The following is a 25,080-nucleotide window of genomic DNA, read 5'->3' as shown; positions in this document are numbered from 1 at the left end:
GTTGAGTGTCAGAATCAGAGAAAGCAAAGATGATAGGTGGAGAAGATCTGAAAAGAACAATGTTATAAGGAGAGACCGACTGCCACTGGTAAGTCAAGATGAGATTACCTGAAGACCATGAGTGCACATAGCCCATGGACACAGACAACAATGTGGCAAAGGTCAGGGGGCAGAGGGAGGAGGAGTAGGGGACATCTGTAATAGTAAAAAATGATGTGGAAAAAAAAGAGGAAGAGTCATCTGGCTGTCACTTAGCTTTGGCAACTAGATGCACTTTAGCAACTCATGCAGAAGTCATACATGGATGAAGTAAAAAGTGAAAAGCGATGCCTTTGATTTAGGCAAGGAAGGATGTAGCAGTGCGTAGCCCAGTACTGTCCAATATGGTAGACACTAGCCACCTGTGGCTATTTAAACTCAACTATAAATTAATCAAAGTAAGTAAAGTTAAACATTAGATTCCTCAGTTACAGTAGGCACATGACAAGTACTCAATAGCCCCATGTGTCTAGGGGGCAGCGCAGGTACAGAACACTCCCATTATCACAAACAGATCTGTTAGACAGTGTTGGCACCTGCTAAAGGTATAGGCAAAATGGAAAAGCTTGAAAGAAACTGTGTCAAAGGAAGGTCTTTCTTTGCCTTGACAGTCATTCAAGATAAGTGCAAAGTAAGTGTGTTGGTAGCCCATGAGTCAAGTCTTTGGCAAAGACATTGTATTAGAAAAGAAAGCAGATAAGAAAGGCACTAGGGGGTGCTGGGAGGGCTAGCATCTGGAACACTGGAGTGGGGATAGTACTTTCTCCAAAAATTAACTAAAAGAAAAGAAGAGAAAGAGAAAGTGCAGATATAACCTCCTTTGGCAAAGCTAAGAAATACATTGCTACAAGCAGCCATGGTGACTTGAGAAAATGAAGGGCTGTAAATTTAAAGGCTTTTTTTCATTATCAAAAATTCCAGTTCTTGAATATGAAAAAAGAACTGATTTTTTTAAATTTCAGGTAAACAATAGATTGAAGCAGATGCATGTTGCAATTACAGTTTCTATCTTTCTTTATAATAGCTGCAATTTAGTAGCATCTACTTTATCCTTTGGACTGGGCATATTGCATTAACAATCTTCTTTAAATCCACAAAACAATTATTAAAGGTAGTTGCCATCTTTTTAAAGTTAAATAACTTGCTTAAAGGCACAAAGTAGGTAGCAAGCATCTGGTTTCAGACATGAGTGTTGTGAAATAAAGACCAGACATTGGGCTGTAACAACACAGGGAAAAACCATGGTGCTGCGGGTGTACAGCCCAGAGATGCTTAACACGAGAGTCACAAAGGTTTCTTGGATATGTGATGCCAGAGGAAAAATATTAACAACACAGTATTCATGTCTGAAGGTTGGGGAGATAGTTGATTACTAGAGAGAGAATGTCCCAGGAAGAAGAAACAACATCTTGGACTTGGCATTCCTTTATGGTAAACAGTAGAACTGAACATCCTTTATGCCTGGAAATTAAACAAAGGAATATTGAGAGTTGAGATTGGGATAGAGACCACAAAACTTCTTCTATTTATATTCTACTCCATCCATTACACTCAAGATTAGATATATGTCCTAAATCAGGATCTTAATATGACTAAGAAAAATGGTTCAGTTTCACGATTCCATGTATTTTGCACATAGAAGAGGAAAAATAAACAAATAAAACCCCTTCTGGCTTGTGCATAAGAATGTAAAAGCTAGCTCTCTAGTGCTCTGTGTCCCGCGTCGCAAACTATTAATAGAGATGTTCTCACAAGGCCGGAGTAGCGTGTCTGTGGGCAAGCCTATCACTTTGTTAAATGTTTGTTTTCCTCACCTAGTGATAATTTCAAAGGAACTGAGTGTTCTGTATTTGGTATTTTATCACGGATTTTAGATTTTTACTGACCTGAATAGTTGTATGCATAGTTCTGAGCCCGTGGTCCTCCCTCGATGTTAGCTTAATGACATTGATTGACATTTTAAAGTTATGCTGTTTCTCTGTCCCTGCAATAAGCTTGTGTTTCATTTTCTACATAAAATGTTTACAACAGCATGTTCAACTATTGATATTGAGTGTATGGGGCAGGAGAATTAGGTAGTAATGGATTAATCTTTCTTTTGTGAGAAAGAATGCCACTGTGGCCTAACATTTGGTTGAGTCGTAATTTGCTTTGTTCATTTTACCAAGATTGGCCCTATTACTTGACAATTATTTTCTGATTAAAGATTTCACCTGGGATAAGCTGCTTTCACGGGCAAGAATCGAAAACCTGCTCTGATTTATTAACCCAAGAATATTTGTAAACATGACAGGGTCTCTTAGCATCATTTTGGAGAGATTTCCTATCTCCTTGCACCAAGTTTTAAATAACATTTTCTTTGATGAAATGTATCACAGCTAAATCAGCTATTATTTTCATTGCCTAGTGATCACAAGAAAGATTTTATAAATGTTATCCAATGTTGTTAATGTAATTAAAACAAGCAATAGGACTCTGTAGTCATAGTAATTTTATTTAGCAGGACTTGGAATAGGGCAGGAAAAAGGAAGAGTTTCGGGTTTGGCCTAGGAAAGCAGATTTGTGTTTCTATTGAGGACATACATGTTTCCCATTCCCATGGGTAATGGAAATGGATTTGAAGCCCTAAGTGTAAATGATGTGGTTTAAGATGCTTCATGAATTTACTATGGTCATATTTTTATCTGTCATAATATATTATAAATCATTTATTTTCATGGAATTAGATTATCCTACCCAAGTTTCCTCCTAAGTATAGGAAGACATGGAATGGTTCATACATTTCTGTGATGAACCATTCCAACTATACTAGTTTGTTAAAACCTCCTTTGTTTGAAACTGATTTAAAAAGGATTCTTTTTCTCACAAAATTATTTTTCTGGAATTTGTTCATTTCTTCTTTAAAATGAACAAATGGAGCTATTTGCAGTAGCACTGCCAACATAATAATAGCAACCGGTTCTCCAGTTGTCAGGCTGACTCATACCTGTTTTGTGTGTCACCTGCTTAGAAATATGCTTTTAATTTTGTGTGGATCGTACTTTAATAGGCTTTTTAATGGTAGCCTCAAAGGGTTTGTCTATGAAGAGAACTCTTTTCTGATGTCGCTGTTGATAATATTTTATTTCAGAAACCTGTTAATTCTATCTTCCAAATGAATCCAGCTGTACTGTGGAAGCCACTCACTGAAAAGTGCCATATAATCGTATATGCATCATCTGGTTTCTACTAAACTGCTCATAGAGGTTCTCCAGTGTGGTTGGCTCCTGGGAAAACAGAAAGAAATAAGTGGTATATGAAATGCAATGTATATTCTGGAAGCATATTATTTTTTCATATTCTGGAAAATCAAGTATTTTCCCCCTTTCAAGCTTGAGAATTTGAGAGTAATCTTCTCTTTCACTTATATTTAAGGCAAAATATTTATAAATTTTGCAATTTGATCAACCCTCCACCCCTTATGTCTTCTTTTTTCCACAGGTGATTTCTATTCACTGCTTTCCAAGCTGCTAGGAGAAAGGGAAGATGTTGTTCATGTGCACAAATATAATCCTACAGAAAAGGCAGACTCAGAGTCAGACCCGGTAGCTGGGATTGCAAATGTAGTCCAAAAGAAGGACCTTGGTCGATCTGATGCAGGAGAGAGTGCAGAACATGAGCAGAGGGGCAATGCTATTCTTGTCAGAGACAGAATTCACAAATTTCACAGACTAGAATCTACTTTGAGGCCAGCAGAGAGCAGAGCGTTCTCATTACCGCAGCCCCTAACTGGTGAAGGCACCTGGGAATCAGAACACACAGGAGGTGCGTTTGGGGCTTTCTGAAGAATAAAATGGGAAATGCTGCAATCCACATTAGCAAAATCTGAAGGGAATAAAAATTCATGGGTGAAAGAGCTCATCAGTAAAAAAGACCATCAGAAAAAGTATTACTCCGATTTGGGTTATCTGAGATAGGACATTGGTTTGAGGAGTATTTCTTTGTGTTTTGATCCAATACGACATAAATTCAGTTTCCATTCAATTGGTGACCCAAATTGTCAGGACCAGAAATACTTGGATCATGTTGGGGATGGTAGCAAATGAAATGCAGAGCAACAAATTCTTATTATATCAACATTATCTATTTTGCTCCATGGAAAGAAACTGAAAATTCAAAATGTGATAAGTAAACTCCCAGTGTATGAAATAATTATATGCTACCTTCTTATTTGCCTTCCTCTCAGATGAGTCTTGCACTTTTCATCCAAATGACTTGTACATTGTGACTATTTTTATGACTTTGATTATTCTTAAGTTCCATCATTAATTACTATCTTAATTGGAAACTTGAGTAGTTACTTTTGAAGGGACCTCCAGCAAGTGAGTAACTATCAGATTTATCTTTATTTCTAACCATTATTGGCTCCCATAATTAGAGGACAATACGTTATTCCCTTCAGGTTTCTGTACCAGCAAGCTGTGGATGCCTCATCTTTGTCTTTAATTATGTTGTGGCCTCTGTGATATTGATTGTGTTTCATATTACTTGCTAATGTGGAAAGCCAGATAATACAGCATGTGGAGACAACCTCCAAAAAAGTAACTGATAGTTGTGCATGGCAGTGGTCCATGCATGGGCCGGAATGGCATGGGCTGCCAGCTGAATGTTTTCAATACAGCTTTGCAGGGAGCTATAAATTATTCAACACCCAGCTGATTTTTACCTATAGTTGAAAAAATTAGCATGCAGTGTCTGTTGCTCACATGGAAATTTTGAGCATTGTCCATTGGGATTGGCCTAATGGTCTCTCTGATATGTTAACTGGATCCCAGACTTTTATCTCTTCATATTTAACCAGCATTACCCTCCTCTAACTCCTTCTAAATTTATCTAATCAAACTGTGTTTCTCAAGACCCCCTTGCATCAATATCTACAGTGCTTATGAAAAACCTAGACTCCAGAATCCTTCCAAAGAACAATGAATTACATCTCTTAAGTATGATGCCTAGAAATCAGCAGTGTATTATAACCCTTTCCATTTTATAAACAGACTGGGGTGTCTGTCTGAACCTGTGTATTAAGAACAGTAAATTATAATGCAAACAACGTGGAAATGAAAGGTAAAAGGGCCTCTTTGGTGAGAATATAATTCTTTTCATGTGTTAAATGTTAGAGTCTCGGCATGCTTTTATTCCATGACTTGTGTTTGTTTGTTACTCTTGGATTCGAAATAATATCATGATCATTTGTAGGCATTGTAAGTGTCGGTGTAAAAGCCATAGTTTGGCTTAAGACATTATCTTCCTGCAACTACTTAGTTTATATAAGAAAGAAGTGCTTAAAATACCCAAAATACATTTACTTTCCAAATTTCTCCATATTTTCCAAGGTGGACAAATGGGAGGACTCAGGGGAAAAATGTTTCTCTATGATCTGGTTCAGGAAGTTTCCTCTCATTTTAAATATGTGGGTGAATATCAGCGAAGTAAATAAAACACTACTTTTACAGAATAGTAACCTACAGCAAAATCCTAACTCTAGAAGGGGAATGTGCATGTGTTTCCTTTGTGAAATGATTTATTTTAGTGTCATTTCACTACTCTGATTCAAAAACTTTTTTCAAATTAATTGCAAAATAGAAAAACTTATGTTTAGGTAACCTATTTTTCTAAAGTCTTTTTCTTTTCAAGTCTCTCTCTGTTTACCGTAACAGAATGTAATACTAACTTTAATTCAAGATGTTCCTTTCGTTGTGTGAGCCAGAAAAATGTCTGTCCTCGGGAAGTTTTCCTTTGCAAAAAAAGAAAGTAGAAACTTATTAGCATTAATGCCCTAATAAAATATATTAGTAGTCTGATTCATGCATATTCCCCAGGGTATGAGCAATGAGGATAAGTAATGGATGATTTTCCATTGTTTTTCTCATATTCTTTCTTTACTCCAGGCAGAGCTGAGAATGGGACCCTAATGGTCCAGAATTAACTGTCTCCCTGAGTGCCCACTTTGCTATAAGGAATTATTTTAGCTGCAAAGAAGAAAGTAGCTTTTTATTTGACAGCATTACTAAGGCAAAAATGTAAAGGCTATTGTGTTACTTGATATTTTGGCTCATATTCATTTCATGTATCTTTGATACCAATTTTCACATGAAGGAATGGAAGCCTAGAGAAGTGAACATATTTGAATGAGGTCACAGAGTCTGAATTTCAAACTTGGACTTTATGACTTCTAACGTGTACCTTCTAGTTCTTTCCGCTTCAGTGCAGTTGAGCTCACTCAAAGCAAGGCTGACTCACTTGCCCAGTTTAGATGCATCTACCTGGGGCTCAGGACTCTCACTGCTCAGAAGCTGAGACTTCCACCCAGGACGCTGCTCTGGTGTCCCCAGTTCATGGCACTAGCACAGCCCATTGCAGTAGCATTTTCATTGACCCGCCTAGATTTTGGAACTGCAATATCTTGATGGATCCCATTAAGCTGATTTGAGGGTTCAAAGATGAAATTATTGGATTTGGCTGTGTATGGTAGGCACAGGACTACCTGGATGTTTCAAAAGCAACAGCATTTTGTGGACCTTTTGATCCACAGTTTCACTTGGTTCCATACCCTGGTGACTACATTGAAAGTTGAGTTTTCTACCTCGTTATTGGTTAAGTATCAATGGGCACCAAGATTCATGAAGAGAACAATAGAGGGACATCTTCCAGCTTTGCAGAGCCGAGAAGGTCCTGGCATTCCTAGGATCAAGATGGCTAAGTCCTATGTTTTCAATGTGTTTCTAAGAGTGCCACCAGCCACAAAGACAGCCCCTTTTTTGAGGTCTTGTCTTTATGACTTTTGGTGAGGTTCAGAGTCTATTCTGAAAACTTTCCTCCTAACAATTGTGAAAACAGTATTAAAAACAGAAATTTCCTGAAGAGGCTCAGGTAGACTAGACGGAGGTTTCCAAGTAGGAGCTGCCGCTTCCCCCGCCACACATGCGCATGAGCACACAGTATAGCTTGCCCTCCCCCCACCCAGTAGTTCTCCGTTTGTCTAAAAAAATTTGAGAACCACCCCGTGGACGTAGTATGAGGCAGAACACATCACACTCAAGCCTGACTGCCTGGCTTTGAATCCGAGCTATGCCATTTATTATGTGGTCTCTAGGCAAATAATACATGCAAAGTGCTTTGAACAGTTTCTGGCACATAGAAAACATTTAATAAATCTTCTAATACTTTAACAATAATTATGATTATTATTGCTACCATTAATGTCATCTTGGACGAAAATTTCAAAAATTTAAACACCAAAGTAGTGGAACTAAATAGTAATTACTTTCACTTAAGTAGCATCTATGAGAGAATTTTCTTGTTATGTGTAGGAAAGCTGCAAAATTTGGCACTCTAATTTGATAAATTATGAAAATGACTTGGCAGGGTTCTATCATAATGGAAGTTTATGGCTCTTCAAATCTCTGATTACTTATATTGATCTGCCTTGGTATTTGCCTGTGATGTATGATGTGCAGTGTGAAAATATTCAACTTGGTAAATTGAGAAGCAAGTGCATTCCATTTTATACCTAATAGAGTTTGGGTTTCCACCATTAGTTTGATATCTATACTGAGACAGCATTAATAGAATAGGAAAAAATGTTAGATGTCTTTATTCTGGTTGCCTTCTGGAAACTAGACTCATTGAATAATACATTAAAAACTACAGTAGCTATTCTCCTGGCAAATTGGATTGAACTACTGATTGCCAGCATATGGAAACCTGATTCAGCATATATGGCATCTCCCACTAGACATCTAAAACTACATTTGTGTTTGTGTGATGCTTCCCAACGGATAAGAAAATCACAGAGTCTTTAAGTGTTCTGTTATACATTTAGGTTTAATTTTATTTCTATGAACAACTTTTAGTTAACTCAGAGTCCATCCTTTTAACATATTTCAGCTATCTGCTTACTTCAAGGTTCAAGTCTGACAGTATTTCCAGGGTAAAATAAGGCATTCAGTTGGCTGATTTATAACCTCTGGAGGAGAGGAGAATAATAAAAACAAGCCCATACATAGCCCTTACTATGAGCCAGGCTAAGTGTTTTAGATGCATTAACTCATTTCATCCTCATAACAAGAACCCTATTTATAAATCCATCCAGAGATGAAGAGACTGAGGCATGCAACGGTTATAGCTCAAGGAACCAAGATTCAAAGTCAAGCAGACTTGCTCCAAGTCTTCGTTTTTTAATCACTTTGTTATGCTGCCTCTCACAATAAAATTAAAATAACAATAGATGGATGATAGATGGATAGCAGGTAGACAGACAGATAGATAGTACATAGATAGGAAGATGACTGCCTTTCCCCAATCATCGCATTATCTCATCTACAGTTGTAATAACTGTAATTGTAGGTTACCTTGGGTCATGCTTTCTCAGTCACTGTCCAAACAAATTGACCAAGGTGATCTCATTTGCAAAAAGATGATCTCATTTTCTCAGTTAAAAAGAAAATAAATTCTGCTAATGCTTTTGAGCCCCTAGTTATATCTCTACTCTCTTCCTCACTTCACTCCTTTTAAATGAAACATTATAATTAGTTCTTGTTTTCTTTCTCATGTGGGTATAAATATTTCTCCTATAATTTTAGTTAATTATAGTTATTGCTGGCACCTCTGATGAATAACAACCCCTGACCAAAATAAGGCATCTTTTCCTCATGAGATGAGAATTCAAAAGTGTAGGAAAAGCTGCAGCTGCCTTTTGTTCATGTTGTTCAGGTCTCCCAGTGATTTCATTGGGGTCTTTTCCTCAAGATTCAGTGTGAAGATCCTCATCATGCTCAGGTTGAGTCATTCTTCCGGGTTTAAAAAAATATTTTTTCTCAACTTTGTCTAATTCTGTTGGTTGTTATGTAACATAGATAAATGAATGCCCTTTTAAATGCTTAATAATAATTTTATATGAAAGCATTTATCATTAACATTAATTTCTTTCTTGGAAAGGTATAATTTATTAATCCTTTTAGTGATTTATTAATGTAATCTTAATAGTAATGTTTAACCTTTTTCTGAAAGTAGTAACTTTTTTTTCAATATATGGTAGAATATGAGGTTTCACATTTACCTTTATTTATAATAAATTTGAGTTCTTCTGAAATATTACTATTCTTTGACATGTGAATTTAGAGCAGCTGACATTTGGGAATAGTGTCCCAAGGTCATATGTAAGAAATTTGTACTTAATTTTCAAATTAAAACTGTAAGTCTACAGAATTAATTAATCATGTACTGAATCACTTCTTAAATAAAGAAAAGCTAGGAGTCTCAACTCAAGATTTTGACTTCTCTGTGATCAGTAATATTGTTTAATTTAGACCCTCAAATATATTTCATCATACAATTTTTCTTTAATAAGGATTTGAATTTTCCTTCATTGGAGAATTTTTATTTTTAATAGATAATTATTGGAAAATAACCATCCTTAATTTTGATGCTTTAAGTCTGGTTTAAACCTTTCCAATGAAATGAGAAAATGACCTTGGATGAGCCAGTATGTTCCAGCCTGTGATTCCCATGTACGAGTGGGCAGGGACTGGGAAAACATCAGAATCAATTCCACCTATACACCACTAGTCCTAAATGACTGCCTTGATTCTTGATCATTTAATCTTGAAGCAAAAAAAAAGCAGCTTTTAACTACCTGATGATAAAAACGCTGGTGACCCTGGAAGTAAAAACACAGATGAACTGAGCTGACGTTCACAGAAGAGAACATGAATTCAGCTCTTCTTTAACCATCATAGAATTTCTCATTAACACAGAGACCTAGATCCTATAGGTTTTGTGGTCTTGGCTAGGTAATCTTAATAAATGTGCAATTATATTTTAATAAAATTAGAAATAATTTAATTTCTCCAAACATTCTTGCCATGCAAGAATGTTTTTCTTTGCATTGACTCAGTACTAAATGGGCCGATTTGCTCAGTGTTAGCCCTGTTAGATATTTCCTCATGTACCATATTTACTGTTTCAAAAATTCACCAAAGTATATGTTTTAATAAGTGTGACATAGTTATACATTTCTTCTTGAAAATTTCCAACCAAAAAGGATTCTTATGTGTGACAAAATAGTTTGTTAACACCCTATCAGACCATGATTTTTATAGACTTTCAAGCACTCATCAGCCTAAGGCCAATGATTATTGGGATCATTCATAACTAGGTTAAAGTTCTTTACACAGTACTTCTAGTATTTTGTTCAAATCCCATTTGATCACAGAACAATGCATTAATTTGGACATTGCATGTTCTCTATCAGAACGAGTATCTCTGCACCTGCATGAGCACCCAGCTTCCAGCACCTGTTGGTGAAACACTGAATAGAAAGGTTCCAGGAACCATGGTATTTGTTTATCGTATTTAATAAAAAATAATTAGCCGATCAGCATTTGTATTGAGTCTTTTCACAGTGCCATTAGTGTAGTGCTAGGGATAAAAAGAGGTAGTGCCACTTAATCATAAAGTTATAAGGCTGTTTAAATGCTAGTTGACAACATAAACAAGAAAGTCTAGAGCATAGAGTTCAGGTTAGAGCATTTATTAAGCTCTTGCTGTGGGCCAGGCCCTGTGCAAGCCATGGTGACAAAACAGTGAATAAGACATGATCCCTGCCCTCAAGAAATTCCATCTAGTCGTCATGCCTCTAGGCTTGACAGCAACTGGATATTTATATTGCCATGAGGTTCAAGGTTCTCTTGGAGTCCATCCAGAATCTTCAGGAGCTGGTGAATGAGTATAGAATGATGACCCCAAACAGACAAGCTGTAACTGAGATGAGAATGAATTAAGTAAACCCCTGAATTCAAGTAACCTTAAAATAACTTTAAACATTTTCTTGGGGAATGATATATCCATCTGTTGATCCATCTAGATATCCCTAATTATTGTGCTTATGCCCCATTTCCATAGTTCACTTTCATAAACACAGTTTTAATTATGTCACACCATGCTTAGAAACCTTCAGTGGTTCCCAGTGGCCTGTAGCAGGCAGCTTTTTTCCTATTATGACAAACATGATAGATGATGAATGCTATTCATCTGAGCAGCCCCTTTCACATCTACTGCTGTGCCCAGAATTGTCTGCAAATTCAGAAACGCCAGCTCTAACCCTGCCCCACTTCTCCCCAAAACAAAAGGCATATCAAAGCATGTATGAGTGAGAATGACTTTCTCATGTGCACTAACATATTCCAAAAGCAAATTATCCCCAAACTCTGTGCTTTACTGCCACTAGTAAGATTCTTGCAGTGTGCCTCAAAATTAATCATAGTGTAGAGCAAGACACCACAGCTCAGAACGACATTCATTCTTTTATAACCCATACTCCTTCATGTTGTATACCTCTGGGTCTCTTAACCCTGCCTCCCATTTCCCTACTCCCACCTGATATGCACAAGTATCCTTTCCCTATTACTTAAAGATCTTGAAGCACACTTATAAACATCCTCTGTTTTGATCTTTCTGATCTAAATATTCTCTGCCCACTACTCAGCGAACCCTCCCCATACCTTCAAGGGTAAATGCAAATGTCTTTCTCTGGGAAGCCTCCCAGGTCTGGCCTTAACCCTACCCTCTCTCCACCGCGCCTCGGGAAGGATTAGAGGACCTTCCCTACATTCCTGCCCTACGTTGTGCCACAAATATTTGTTTTCTGTTTTTTTCTCTCATTTTCTAGTTCCTCAAAGCCAAAAACAAAGTCTTATTTCTTTGTGTTCCCAAAATCTAGCATAATGCCTCACATAGATAATACACTTGGGGAATATTTGTTAAGGATGCTTCAGCAAAGCTTGTAGGCAGAACTGATCTAGCATCCTATTGATTGTGCTGTGTTTTGTTAATTTTTTATGAAAGAAAAAAGGTAAATGTACAAAGGTAAAAATATTTTAAATGAAAAAGTATTACTTTTATATAGTTTAGAGAATTCTTTTAAAGCGTTTATTCTCACACTGGCGTCTTTTCAAGTTTTCAGAAACTTCCTTTTCTTCCTCATCTTTAAAGCTTACCTTTGAGATTTTGCCATGAGCTGCAGCATCCTCCAGAGGGTGGGAAGGATAAATGAGGCTCAAATTGCTTCTTTTCTACTTTTCTGCATCTCTGTTGAAGCATTTGAGAAGGGAAGAAATATTGACACTGATACAACAGATTTCATAAAATGTTCATAACTCTACACCCTAAGTGTAGCTACTCCATACATTACGCCTCTTTATTTATGAACATGTTTATAAAAGGGATTAACACAAATGGCCCCAGGTATTTTCTATAAATGTATTCTGATCAGAAATGACAATGACCTTGGAGGTCGTTCAATCACAGAGTTCCTGTGATTTTTTGTTTATATTGGGTAGCAGAGAAATATAAGCAGTGGAGGAGAATGTCTCCCCACTCCTATTTTTATAGGAGCGCTGAAGTTAGGACAACTAAAATTGGTATCTTAAATAGTTCCTTGTACAATGGATACTCAATGATGGTTTATTGTAGGGTCTAATGTATATTGAACATGCAGAATTTATACAGAAGTTAACTGAGAGAGAAAGAGAGAATATTTATTGTTCATGCCTGCTATTTATTTATAACATTTAAAAGCTTTATATTGAAATGATGCCATCCATGTTGCCGTCTTTCCAAAGATACTAATTTAAAATAGGAATCTCGTTAAGAAGAAGGTAGTCTCACATTTGTTCTTAATGACCTGAAGGTAAGCTGGTTTTACAGGCATCATATCAACAGGAAAAGAGAACATGTAATTCCCACACAAGTTCATAGTCGCTTATGTTATTTCATAGCCGAAGAAGCTACTTGGCATGTGCATGTGGTACATTTAGAGCATGGCTTGATTTTCTTTTCTTTGCATCTAGTGATGTTACTGCCTGAGTATGGGAATGTTCGTGAGGTAATACTAGCTTTCTTGTTTACACTAAATGAATGGATTTATCTTGTAGATTTCCACGTAGAAGAGGCGCTGGATTGGCCTGGAGTGTACTTGCTACCAGGCCAGGTTTCTGGGGTGGCTCTGGACCCTAAGAATAACTTGGTGATTTTCCACAGAGGCAACCATGTCTGGGATATAAAGTAAGTAATATTTTTCCTTGAAAGAGTAAGTAAAAATAAAAAGTGTGTGTCACTTTTCCTTACACTAACAATAGTAGTGAAAAGTTATGATTTGACTGTAATAAAGCACATTGCTGTTTCCAGGTACTAGGTGCAGACTATTCTAAGGCCTTTGGACTTGACCTTTCCTCCGAGTGCTGCACAGCAGTGGTAACAAGGGGCCTTCTGGACACTCTGGTTGCAGCACTTTGCCCACCACATCTGTAGCAGTAATTAGCACCGTAGCCTTTATGTGTTTATGCAGATTAATTTTATTACTCGAGTTTGTTCTTTTCATGAGCACCAAAGACTTAAGAATCACACCAGGACTGTGTAATTCCCTCTATGTTCCTCTTTCCAACCATCTCTAGCGTCCCGTACTTTCCTATAGGGATTTTTGGTTCAAAATGCCTAACATTTACTGAGTGTTTACTGTGGGTCTGCTATTGTTCTCAATTTTTACACAAATTACCTCATAATATTTAGACACTGTTTTTTTTCTTTCTTTTTTTTAAAAAATTAAAATTTTAAATATTTTATTTATATATTTTTAGAGAGGAGAAGGGAGGGAGAAAGAGGGGGAGAAAAGCAGCAATGTGTGGTTGCTTCTCATGCACCCCCAACTGGGGACCTGGCCTGCAACCCAGGCACGTGCCCTGACTGGGAATCGAACTGGTGACCCTTTGGTTCACAGGCCAGCACTCAACCACTGAACCACACCAGCCAGGGTTAGGCATTGTTATTTTCATCATCATTCACATCTCACAGAGGAAGAAGCTGAGAGAAGGTAAGTATTTTGCCCCAAGTCTCACAGGTTTCCATGGGAAAACAGGTTTCTGTGCATTATCATCTGACTCTAGAGGTGGCCCACTCCCTTACTTTGAGACACCACCTTTTATAGGGTCATAAGAACATTGACATGATTATTATTTTTTAACTATTGCTCCCAGATTTAACTGGTTATTTTAATTCTCCTGAGTAATGAATACCCATCTATTCATTTGTTTTATCACAAATTTATATATGAAGGTACATTTTATAATATCAGTTAAGCATGATCAGTCTTCTCCTTTCAAGTGTACGGCTATAGGGTCTGGAGAATTCAGGATCCGCACATACAGTTCCATTGTTTTTTCCCTCTATTTTCAGAGATGTTGATTAAACTTATGCTAAACCTGCACTGTCACATGTGTGTGTAAGTGCAGTTGAAGGTGGAATTCAATCAGCTTTTCAAAACAGACTGGTAGCTTTGTTACTGTTTAATTGTTCTTTCCAGTTGACACACTTGAAAATGGAACTGGAGAAAGAGATCACTTCAGAGTTCAAAGGAAACAATCAAAGTCAATATTCTTATTCATACATCTCTGTTACATTGTCTCAGTCATTATTGAACATCTAATGGTACTTTAACGAGTGCTTTTTAAAAGCAAACTATTACTATTCATTGTAGCATATTCTTCATTTTATGAATATTGCCACATTTTCTGCATGGATTTCTAGCCTCATTTTACCAGACAAGAAAATTGCAGCATCATTTTCTCCCATTGAGGCTGTTTCAGCTGGCTAAGGCTGAATTGGACAAAGTTCAACTCTCCATTTTAATGTCATATTTATTCCAAGTAAACAGCAGAGGCTGGAATAGTTTAATAGCAAAAGGGGTCAGTAAAAGGCAGGTTCAGGTAGAAGATGACACAAGACTCTGAAATGAGAGCCACATAGGAACATTTTCTGTCACTTATGTGGTCCTAACTGAAAAACGGCTTTTCCTGGCATCCAGCTTTCGTCCAGATAACCAGTACCATGTGCAAATAGATTCCAGTTTCGTTGCTGAAGCTCTGGCATGTTCACCCTGATAAATGGCACCAACAAAGGGGCGTTGTTAAAAATGCAAGACTTCTTCAGAGCAGATGTGCTGATTCAACTCATTGAATCTCTGCTTATTTTCTTCTTCATCTTTGTCTTTCAGACGGATGAATATTTGTTACCTCTCTTTTCTTCTGCCTCTCCTGTATTGCCAGTTGGCCTCTAGTACCCTCTGCAGTCTCTGGTTGTGAGGACATTCCCTTCTAGCACCCAGATCTCTTGCTTTCAACACTGTCTGCTCTATTATTTATGAAGAGATTTAGAAATGGGTTACAGTTAGTTATTTTCCTTTTTAGAAAAGTAGTTTCAGATTTGTGGGCTCTGCTTTTGGTACAGTCATGCATGATCAGCCTTCCTACACACATAAGTCACATTATATAAAATAAACAGAGTATGTAGTTTTTCTTCTCCCTCATTAAGTATCTAAGGATTGTATGGAGAAAAAAGCACCTTCCTGTAGAATTGATGATGGGCTGGTGAGAGACCATGGAAAGTAAGGATCGCATGCAAATTGCATTCCTACTGCTACCACTGCTTGGATACAGTAGTGAGAAATCCTGAATTAATTTTTCTTGGAATCCTTCCTCTCCTGATATTTCTTATGTTCCCAAAATCATAGGTTTTATAAGGCGAGGGCTTGATCTAAATCAAACCTAAGCACTCTATATCCCCCAATTTTGGGTAGTTATTCTTTAAGTATTAGTGTTTGGAGTTGTTAATAACCTCTAATTATATACTTAGTACCCACAGCTCCTTTGACATCATCGCATCATCTGACTTTGTAAGTATTATTATTACTCTTCAGTATATGTGATACCCTGCTCAGCCCTGACTCTACTCCATAACCATGCTAATAAGCATGGCATCCAAAATAATCACCATCATCGTCCACTTAACCTCCTGAAAGACGATTGTCACTCCCTTTCTCGATCTCATTTCCATTTTCCTTCCACTCTGTCCCTTACTTCAGCATGGCTACTTTAAGAAGCTTCTTCCAGCTGAAGTAGAAAAGGCCTGTTACCAGCAGGGTCTAATAAAATTTTAAAGAGCCTTTTGTCTGTGCGGTGTTAGGGCAGCATGGAAGCTGGAGCTCTTTAAAGTTTAAATGCATCCCAGCAGGAGCTGGGGAGCTCCTGACTCAGTAACAGCTGTCCCTGGGTCCCTGTCTTAAAACCACCACCCTTGTCAAAGGCTCACTTCTTGGCCTTTCTTTTATTTATCTCAGCTGTAGTCCAGGTTCTACTGTGCAGGACTCCCATCACGTACCCACTAAGCCTAACCATGGGTTTTATCCCTAAATTTTAGGTGTTAAAAGTTGTTTCATTTATGTCTTTTATCATTTCTTCCCAAGGAGTTGAAATAGATCATGGAAGTTCTATCACTTGCATTTCTTTTACCAGTAAGAGGGAACACTCAACGCCCAATAGCTTAGGAAAGGAGGAAATTTATTAGTTTGTATAAATGAGAAGTTCAAGGGTATCATGGGCCAAATGACATCACCGGGATCCATTTTTTTTAATGCACTTTCTCCTGACTGGCTCCACTTTAGGCCCTGATTAATCCCTTCCCCTCTTGCTGTTTAAGAACCCATTATGATACTAGCCTCAAAGAAGACATAGTCTATGTATGTCCCTGTTAAGCCAATAGAAAATCCTAAAGTTGAGTCTTTGGCGTTCTTCATTCTGACGTGGGTCATAGCTCCCCCATTCCTAAACCAGTCATTGTGGGCAGAGGAATGAAGTCTATTCTTTGGCTTAGCCTCAGTTTTTTGTTCTAACCCTGGAATGTGAGAGCAGAGTTGACATCAGGCGGCAGGGGGTGGGAAATAGGCTGAGAGACAGGTTCAAAATGTTGGATCAACTAAAGAAAAACTGAGGTTTCATTGGCACAAAACAGTGCAGTAGACATTGGGCAGAATAACAAATGTTCACCAGACAGTTCATCTCCAGCTCCCCACCTAATGCAGACACCTCTTTACAAAACGTCTACAGTCATCCAGTGCTTGAATTCTTTCAGCACCAAGAAATTCCCTAGATAGGAGACATGTTTTTCAATTATGGGACTCATCTAAATGTTATAAAGTTCTTCATTATATTAATCTCAAACCTGAGTCCATAACTTCACCCCATGACAGCTTGATGCAGAATGAATTTACTCCCATTTATCCATGTCAGTTACTTACGTACTTGAAGAAAGCCTCATCTTCCCCAGACTAAACATTCCCCAGGCCCTGAACCACTCTTGCTGCTAACATGATATTTTCATGTGAAAGAGCTCTGGTTTCTCAGCCCTTTCTGTGTTTGGTTGAGAAGTAGCCACAGTACCTCATGTATTATATTATCTGATGTGTATTCTAGATATTTACTAGTATAAAAAAAACTGTACCCACTTTTCCTCAGCGGTAATATCACTTTGTTGCTTTGTGTTAAATTAGTAATGTACTAAGATCTCCAAATATATTTCATAAAATTGTGCTCAGGCTTTTACCAGAACTTTATACTCATGCAGTGTTTTTAAATTCAGGACTTTATTCCAAGTACATTTCACTTCATTAGATTTCTCATTGCTTCAATTTTCAGATATCATTTTATTCTTAACTAACCAGAGAATGAGCTATCCCTCCTAGCCTTGTTTGTATTAGATCTGTGCAATGAGCCTGCCTTTGATGTCTTCATAAATGGCATTTATAAAATGTGAATAATCGAATGGCTGGATAAACAAGTTCCATTCTTAGAGGTGTAGTCTTCTGAGAATCTTCTTCCACTTGCCCCTCTAATAGCACACAAACCTTCTCTCCACGAGTGCCTTATGGAAGTTTGCCAATAGCTATTGTTTCAGAAATCTATCTGCTTCCTAACTTTCAGAAAAATTAGTTCAAGATTTGCCTCACTAGTTTTCTGGAGCCTCACATAAGACATCCTTTCAAGGTTCTGCTTCTACATCTGAAAATTCTTTCATATCTTAAGAATAAATTGGGCCTGGAAAATAGTACTCAGAGTGACAGAGCAGTACCTCAGTGCCTTCATATCTGGGAGAAAAAGTGTAAGGAATTCTACAAAAACAGTATTTCCGTGTTCTACTCTTCTCTCTCGTATTGCCATGTCCCTTTTTTTTTTCTCGAGCTGCTTTCTTCCAGTTTCACACCACTCTCTCTTATTCTTCTCGGCCATGTGACGATTCTTCTATCTCTTCTATATATGCACATTAAGTTTGTTAACTGCTAGGGAGGCTCTCCAGTCTGGTGAGCACAGTCCCAGTGAGAGAAAAACCACAACTTTCTTGTTGAAAACAGGAGACCTGGGTGTGAATCTTGGTTATCATTTCCTAGCCTCACGACCAGCATAAGACACTTGAACTCCCTAACTCTCAGTTTCCTACTCTGAAAAATGAAGGCTTTAATAAATGTCTTATTCTGCTGAGTAACAAAAACCAGTATTAAGTGATTCATTCCCCAGTGTCCTACCTGACCAAAGAGAGCCTGGCCCCATGGTACCCCGGTCTTTGTTCTCCTCATTTCTGTTGGTCATGTCTCTACTGCTAGATCCTTCAGGGCACTAAATTGTCATATTGGGCTTTTTTGTCCACCTTTGTTCCTCACAGCGATATTTTGTGGAAGTACATGTTTTCAATGTAGTATTAAATTATATTCCATTTAAAGTCTCTGGCCTTTGTAGGGTATGCCTTGGCTTTTCTAACATTGAGGGTATATTTTTATTTATTTTCTCAGTTGAAAATCTATGGCTCTTTCTCCAGCTGCTTAATTTATATAATTACAACATATTTTATTTCTTTCTTCATCTGCAATTATTTGTTTTGTATTCCCTTAATTTTGATTGATGGCACAGAAGTTTATTTTCTCCTACCTCTAGTTCTTTCTGTGACTATAGCAAAGCATTTCTTCCTGGCCTTATCTAAACTATCTGATTAGCTGCTAATGTGCAAGATCATTAATGGGGAATTCAAACTGCTAAAATAAAGAACTGATGAATTGCAGCCCACAGGCCGCAGTTCAGTCTTTTCAGCTGAGTGCTTTTTCAAAGAAGCAAACAAAAATCAGCAGTGCTCCGGGCACTGTGTGAAATGTGCAGGGTATTATTATATCCTGTAAAAAGTTAAATGTGGTTGAAATAAAGACCTCTCTGCGGCACATAATGCGGGTAGCTGCTTTAGAACACTAAATAAGCAGTTTGCTATAGCAACCGTGTATCCCGCTCAAAATCTGACATCCAGTTGTGAAATATCCAAGGGTTACCTTTCTTTAAATTAAAAAACAGTTTATAAACTAGTTTATTTGGCAGATTTTGTGTGTGCGTGTGATTTTTTTCTCATTTAAGAAAATACAAGTTCTTTTCTTACTTGCCTCGTGTAACTACTAGGGCCCAGCTGTTAGTTACAGGGAGCTCCAGGCCTCCCAAGTAGAAGGATTGGGACTGGCCAACCAATCCATTAATGATGAATGTCCCTTGATGCCATAATAACTGTCTGTTAGAGAGTATCACCAAAGACTTTCAATGAAACAGTCAGGCCTATTGTGCTGCGGTTAATTCCTTCAAAGCTATAATCTTTTTTAAAAAATTTTATTTAGTTATTTTTCAAGTACAGTTTTTTTGTCTATTTCTCCCATCCCAGCCTCCCCCACCCCTTGCTCCCCACCTCCCTCCCATTTCCACCCCCCTTAGTTTTCGTCCCTGTGTCCTTCCTATTTGTTCCTCCAAATCCCTCCCCCTTTTCCCCCTTAACTTCCCTTCCTTCTCCCCTCTGGTCACTGTCCCCTTGTTCTCTATTTCAGTGTCTTTGGTTTTTTTTTTTTTCCTGCTCAAAGCTATAATCTTGCTAAGAATTCTAAAATTCTATTTGCTAATGAAGTTTCTAAAGTCAATTGATATATTTAAATGATGCTAATATAAGTAGAGTGTCATCTTTTGTTCTTTCTTTGTTTTGAGAGGTGGTGGTTAAACAAACAAACTCTCTAAGCAGTAACTTCAAGACCTTGTCTAATCACTAGGATCCTTCGTGGATACAGGGAATATAGTAATACTGTGAATAATAATCATAAAGCTAAATGCTCCAGGAAAAGTCTTAAGCACTACACAAAATCCCCTCTCCTGTATACACGAATGACATGAGGGTAATTTGTAGTAGCCAAAAAATCTAAAAAACGAACTAAATTATTTGTTGTTATATTATAATATGACACTGAGAAAGATATCTTGATAAATCTAGAGATCTGATATTTTCTGTGAATCCAATTTTTCTTTGAAAATATCTAATTTACTCTGTAGCCTATTGAGTTTTTTTTTTTTTACTTATTTTTCTTTTGGCTTCCTTATTTGCTATTGCACAACATACTGTAACACCACTAAAAAGTGAATATTAGGGGATGATCTTCATATTAATTAATTTTACTATTTATTAGCACCACTAGAAATATGATATTTCTAGATTATGAGGATCGATGCCTGCACACAAATCGTGTTTGTGACCGCAAAGCATCAACTACTTGGTACGTTTTTTCCCACATCTGTGGGCAGTGTACAATAGAATCATTGTTAAGGATGTTTTTCACTTACCTACTCATTGGCTACTACATTTTCATTCAGTCTGACTGACATAGGACTGTGGGTCTGGGTTATGTATATTTCTTCCTTACCCTAGCTTGTCTTTTTGGAAGCCAAGTTCAATATTTCAGGTTCTTGACTCAGCTTACATGGCTGCCAGTGACTTAGAGTTTACATTTTGAAATATTTGATTGCCTGAGAAATAAGCTGGAACTATTAAAAAAACATGCTTTAAGTTACGATTTCAGAATATGCTCCTGGGAGAGGGGTTCTTCTTTCCACTTGCTCCCCATCTGTAAGTTGTAGGAGTGTTTTTTCCTAAAATAGTAGAACTGTGGGACCAGAGATTTCAGACTGATAGTAAATATTTAAGTGAATGACAAGACAGACCAAATTATGTTCTAGAATTACTGCAACCCATTTCTTGAGGGAATCATGAACAAGTAAATATATCAGACTTCTTGTTTGGTTTCTCATTTTGCAAATAAGAGGTGATCATATGAAATTAGGTATCCTCAGGTCTGGTGTGCTCCAGTGTTATCAGGATTTACAATTGGACTGCCATTGTTGTTAGCTGTCAATAGGGAGTCAGAACTCTGTCTACATATGCAGTAGGTAGCACTGGAATTATGAAGATATGGCAACTTTCCATACAGCTAACTCCTAGGTGGGGGCAGGGTAGAGAAGTAATGTTCTAGTATTTTCCATGCCCAAACAAATAAACTACAAGAATAAAACCAAAAATGTTAGGAAAAACTGTCCAAGGAATTGCTCTGTATTGGTTCATAAAAGGTGAATCTACAATTATCTTAAATTTTCAATTTAAGTAAAAGGAAAAAAACATATTAATTTCTTACATTCAGGGAAAGCATATGAAGTCTTTCTGGAAAAAGTCCAGCCATTGATAACATAATGAGAATGGTTTGCATGACAACAGTGTAACCTGGCAGCCAAGGAGAGTGGACTAGAATGCACATGCATGAACAATGACAACTTCATTGAACTAGTCAGTGGGGTGGTAGATGCCATTGAATGAGCATGTGTACTGTGTGGCTGTCGCATTCAAAATGATTGAGAAAGTAGAGTGATGAATCTGTGTCAAATTTTATGTTAAGCTTGAACATTCCTCTGCAGAAACTATTCAGATGACTCAGAAGGCTTTTGGGAGCAATGCAATGAGTGCAGCACAAATAAAAGTGTGGCACTAATGTTTCAAAGATGGTCGAGAATCTGTTGAAAGTAATGCACAGTCTGGAAGGGCTGGAACAAGTAGAGCACCTGAGAATGTTGAACATGTACAGGCTGCAATCAACAAAGTTGAGAGAACTATGTGAAGTTGCAGGGTGCCTACTTTGAAGGGGACTGAGGCATCATTGTCCTATGTGCCATGTTTCTTGTATCTTGTGCCTTCTGCAAGAAATGTCTCTATTTTTCATATGATGTGGTTGGATACTTTCTGGACAGACTTCATAATTCTCATATAATTTAGATTGCTGTTGTGCCATTACAAAGCATCGAATGAAAGCACTACAATGAAATGTTTCCAAATAATGAGGAATATATGGCTTAAATCATAAAACAGGCAATACCATAAAAGAGAGACTTCTTGCAATTACACATGAATGTGAAAATTAAAGCATACTGTGAGTTTCATATGGACTTATGTTATCCAAAACCACAGTCAAATTGGGAAGAAAACCTCAGTAATGGTTCAGTCTGGTCCCTTTGTTTTCTAGAATATTAATTATGGTACCAAAATTCATATTGAAAATAGTCTCAGGAACAAAACTCTTTGTTGTTTCACAATAGTAAAAAAAGAGTGACTTCATGTTTGCCCTTTACCTGTCTCCCCTGATTTAATGACACCTTGTATACTGTTACATTGATTCTATCTAATAGGATCTCACATTTCAATGTAATAATGATTCCATGAATATGTTATAAAATCTGTTTTGTGGATGATATTTCCATTTCATAAATTCCTGTATGTTTTTTGTAGATGCTGATGTGTGGTTTTAAGTGCACATGATAGTGTATATAAACAGTATTACTTCAGCTTTAGGTTGACAACACTGAATCAATATCTTGTGTTCAATTGAATGGGTCATTAATAAGAACTACCTCAGGGACTTATTGTTATCTTTCAGGAAGAATATACCCAAAAGACTATAACAATTAAGAAGCCCAAATAATTGTTTGATGTTTATTTTTAATGGCAAGAGAATGTATTTTGAAAGTTTTGTCCTTTGGGGACTTCACATAAGTTCCATAAAACATCAACCAACTAATCAATAGGTGTATGACAGACTTGAGCAGTCTGTTGGCTTTCCAAATTACAAATGTTTCTTTATAAATATTTAATGTTACTCAGATTCTGTTTGCTTATACAATTGAACTACAAAATTGTCATGTTTTTTACAGCCCTCTCTGATTATATAAAAGAAATTTTGTATTACAGAAGTAATTCATTGATGATCCGTTGACATTCATCTGGCAAAGTATACATATTTTTTATATGCACACATGTCTTAACTATGTCTGATCCAATTCTTTGTGTTTGAAAATGTAGGTTGGCCTCTTGGTACTTAGTATATCTACCACTGTTATCTAAGCTTATATTAGAAGAGTTTATCTTTGTCCTTTATCCCAAATAATTTCCCAAACAGGAATTGTACATCTGTGATGATTGTCAGCTTAAGGAAAGATATCGCTAAACTAACAACACAGATATAAATATAAATGCAAAAAATATATATAAATATATGAGGTCTGTTCAGAAAGTATCCAACCACGTCATAAGAAAAAGAAATGCTTATTGAAGAAGATACAAGAAACATTGTACACAGGACAATGATGCCTCAATCCCCTTCAAAGTCGGCACCTATATTTTCCTGAATCTCATTGATGGTCTGAAATCTCTTCCCTTTCAAAGGTGATTTTAGTTTGGGGAAAAGCAAAAAGTCACAGGGCACCAAATCTGGGCTGTAAGGGGGCCAAGTCACCTGGGTGATTTGATGTTTTGCCAGAAAACTCTGCATGAGCTGTGAGGTATGAGTGGATATGTCATCATGATGAAGTTGCCAATCATCAGTTGCCCGTGGCTGCAGTCTTCTGAATCACCTGAACAGTTTCTGCAAAAGAATGTTCAAGCTTAATGCAAACTCTGATGCAGATTCATTGCTCTCCTCACTCAGTCATTGTGAGTGCAATGGCCACGCAGTTCACATGCTCACTCAACCGTGTCTACTGCTCCCACTGACTAGTACAGTGAAGTTGTCATTGTTCACACATATGCATTGCAGCCCACTCTCTTTGGCTGCCAGGTTACATCAATGTCACACAAGCCATTCTCATTATGTTAACAGTGGCTGGACTTTTTCCAGGCAGACCTCATATATGTTCATAATATTTTATAATAACCCCAAAGGTACAGAATTTAAAACCAGAAATTATCACATTTGTTTTAGTCTTTCACTAATTAGTACATAGTTTATTTTGTGCTTACAGAAAAGCTGTTATATGGAAAAAGTTTTGTGTCTCTGAGTACCTTTTTGTTTCAAGAATCAATTATGTTTTATATTTTTGAAAAATTCTGGACATCCTGTTCTATATCTTTGTACTATGACTTGTAGGTTGCACCTATGGCTAGTACAATAGTAACACATTTTTTATTACTACCCTTCCTGCTATCATTTATACTTTCATTACAGAGAAAGTTAAAGTAAGCTATGCTTTCTTTTGTAGTTTGAAAGAAAATAACTATTAATATATTTTGAGAACCTTTTAAGAAATATTAATTACTTTAAAAGTTTTAAGTAGTGTTCTTCAAACTCTCGTGAGTATGAGTCACCTGGGGATCTTGTCAAACTACAGATCTGGGAGCAGTTGGATCCGAGACCCTGCATCTCCAGCCATTCCCGTGCTGCTGCTCCACCGACCTTTCTGAGCAGCACAGTCCCGCAGCCTAACTATGTGTATGTAATCCAAGATACTGAAACATCAAGGACAGAGAACAAGGTCAAATACGTGGCTAGTTGGCTAACCAAGCTCTTCTCTTTATTCTGTATTTAGAATTTCAAATAAATAGCCCTGGCCGGGTGGCTCAGTTGGCTAGAGCATCATCCCAGTACACAAGGTTGTGGGTTCCATTCCCCGTCAGGGCACATATGAGAATCAGCCAGTGTGAGTGCATGAGTGAGTGGAGCAAAAGCTCAATGTATCTTTCTCTGTCTCTCTTGCCCTCTCAAATCAATCAATAATTTTTTAAAAACTCAAGTAAATAGTATGCATTTATTAAGTTCATTGACTTGGTTTATTTATTTCTTATTCTAATGCATTTTTTTAGCTCTTTTGACAGCAAGTTTGTTTACCAGCAAAGAGGACTGGGGCCAATTGAAGAAGACACTATTCTTGTCATAGATCCAAATAATGCTACAGTACTCCAGTCCAGTGGGAAAAATCTGTGAGTTACTTAAATGTTGTTGTTAAGGCATGTACTGCA

At 37.2% G+C, this 25,080-nt stretch overlaps 1 protein-coding gene across 15 annotated transcripts in view; it reads left to right on the top strand.

Annotated features, from left to right (window-relative positions):
• The window catches only part of PAM (peptidylglycine alpha-amidating monooxygenase), a 278,484-nt gene that overhangs the window by 230,343 nt on the left and 23,061 nt on the right, over nucleotides 1-25,080 (top strand). For 9 of the 15 annotated variants that reach the window (XM_037142653.2, XM_037142652.2, XM_037142651.2 and 6 more), the window contains 3 exons: nucleotides 3,520-3,843; nucleotides 13,011-13,140; nucleotides 24,925-25,041. In XM_037142653.2, the coding sequence (XP_036998548.2) occupies nucleotides 3,520-3,843; nucleotides 13,011-13,140; nucleotides 24,925-25,041 (571 nt within the window). The remainder of the gene's footprint in view (nucleotides 1-3,519; nucleotides 3,844-13,010; nucleotides 13,141-24,924; nucleotides 25,042-25,080) is intronic. The other 6 variants (XM_037142660.2, XM_037142659.2, XM_037142657.2 and 3 more) reach the window with 1 other exon arrangement.

Source organism: Artibeus jamaicensis, unplaced genomic scaffold (genome assembly GCF_021234435.1).
Source record: "Artibeus jamaicensis isolate MK-2021 breed Jamaican fruit bat unplaced genomic scaffold, CSHL_Jam_final contig_3243, whole genome shotgun sequence".
Classification (NCBI taxonomy): domain Eukaryota; kingdom Metazoa; phylum Chordata; class Mammalia; order Chiroptera; family Phyllostomidae; genus Artibeus; species Artibeus jamaicensis.
This window is presented reverse-complemented; position numbering and strand designations above follow the sequence as displayed.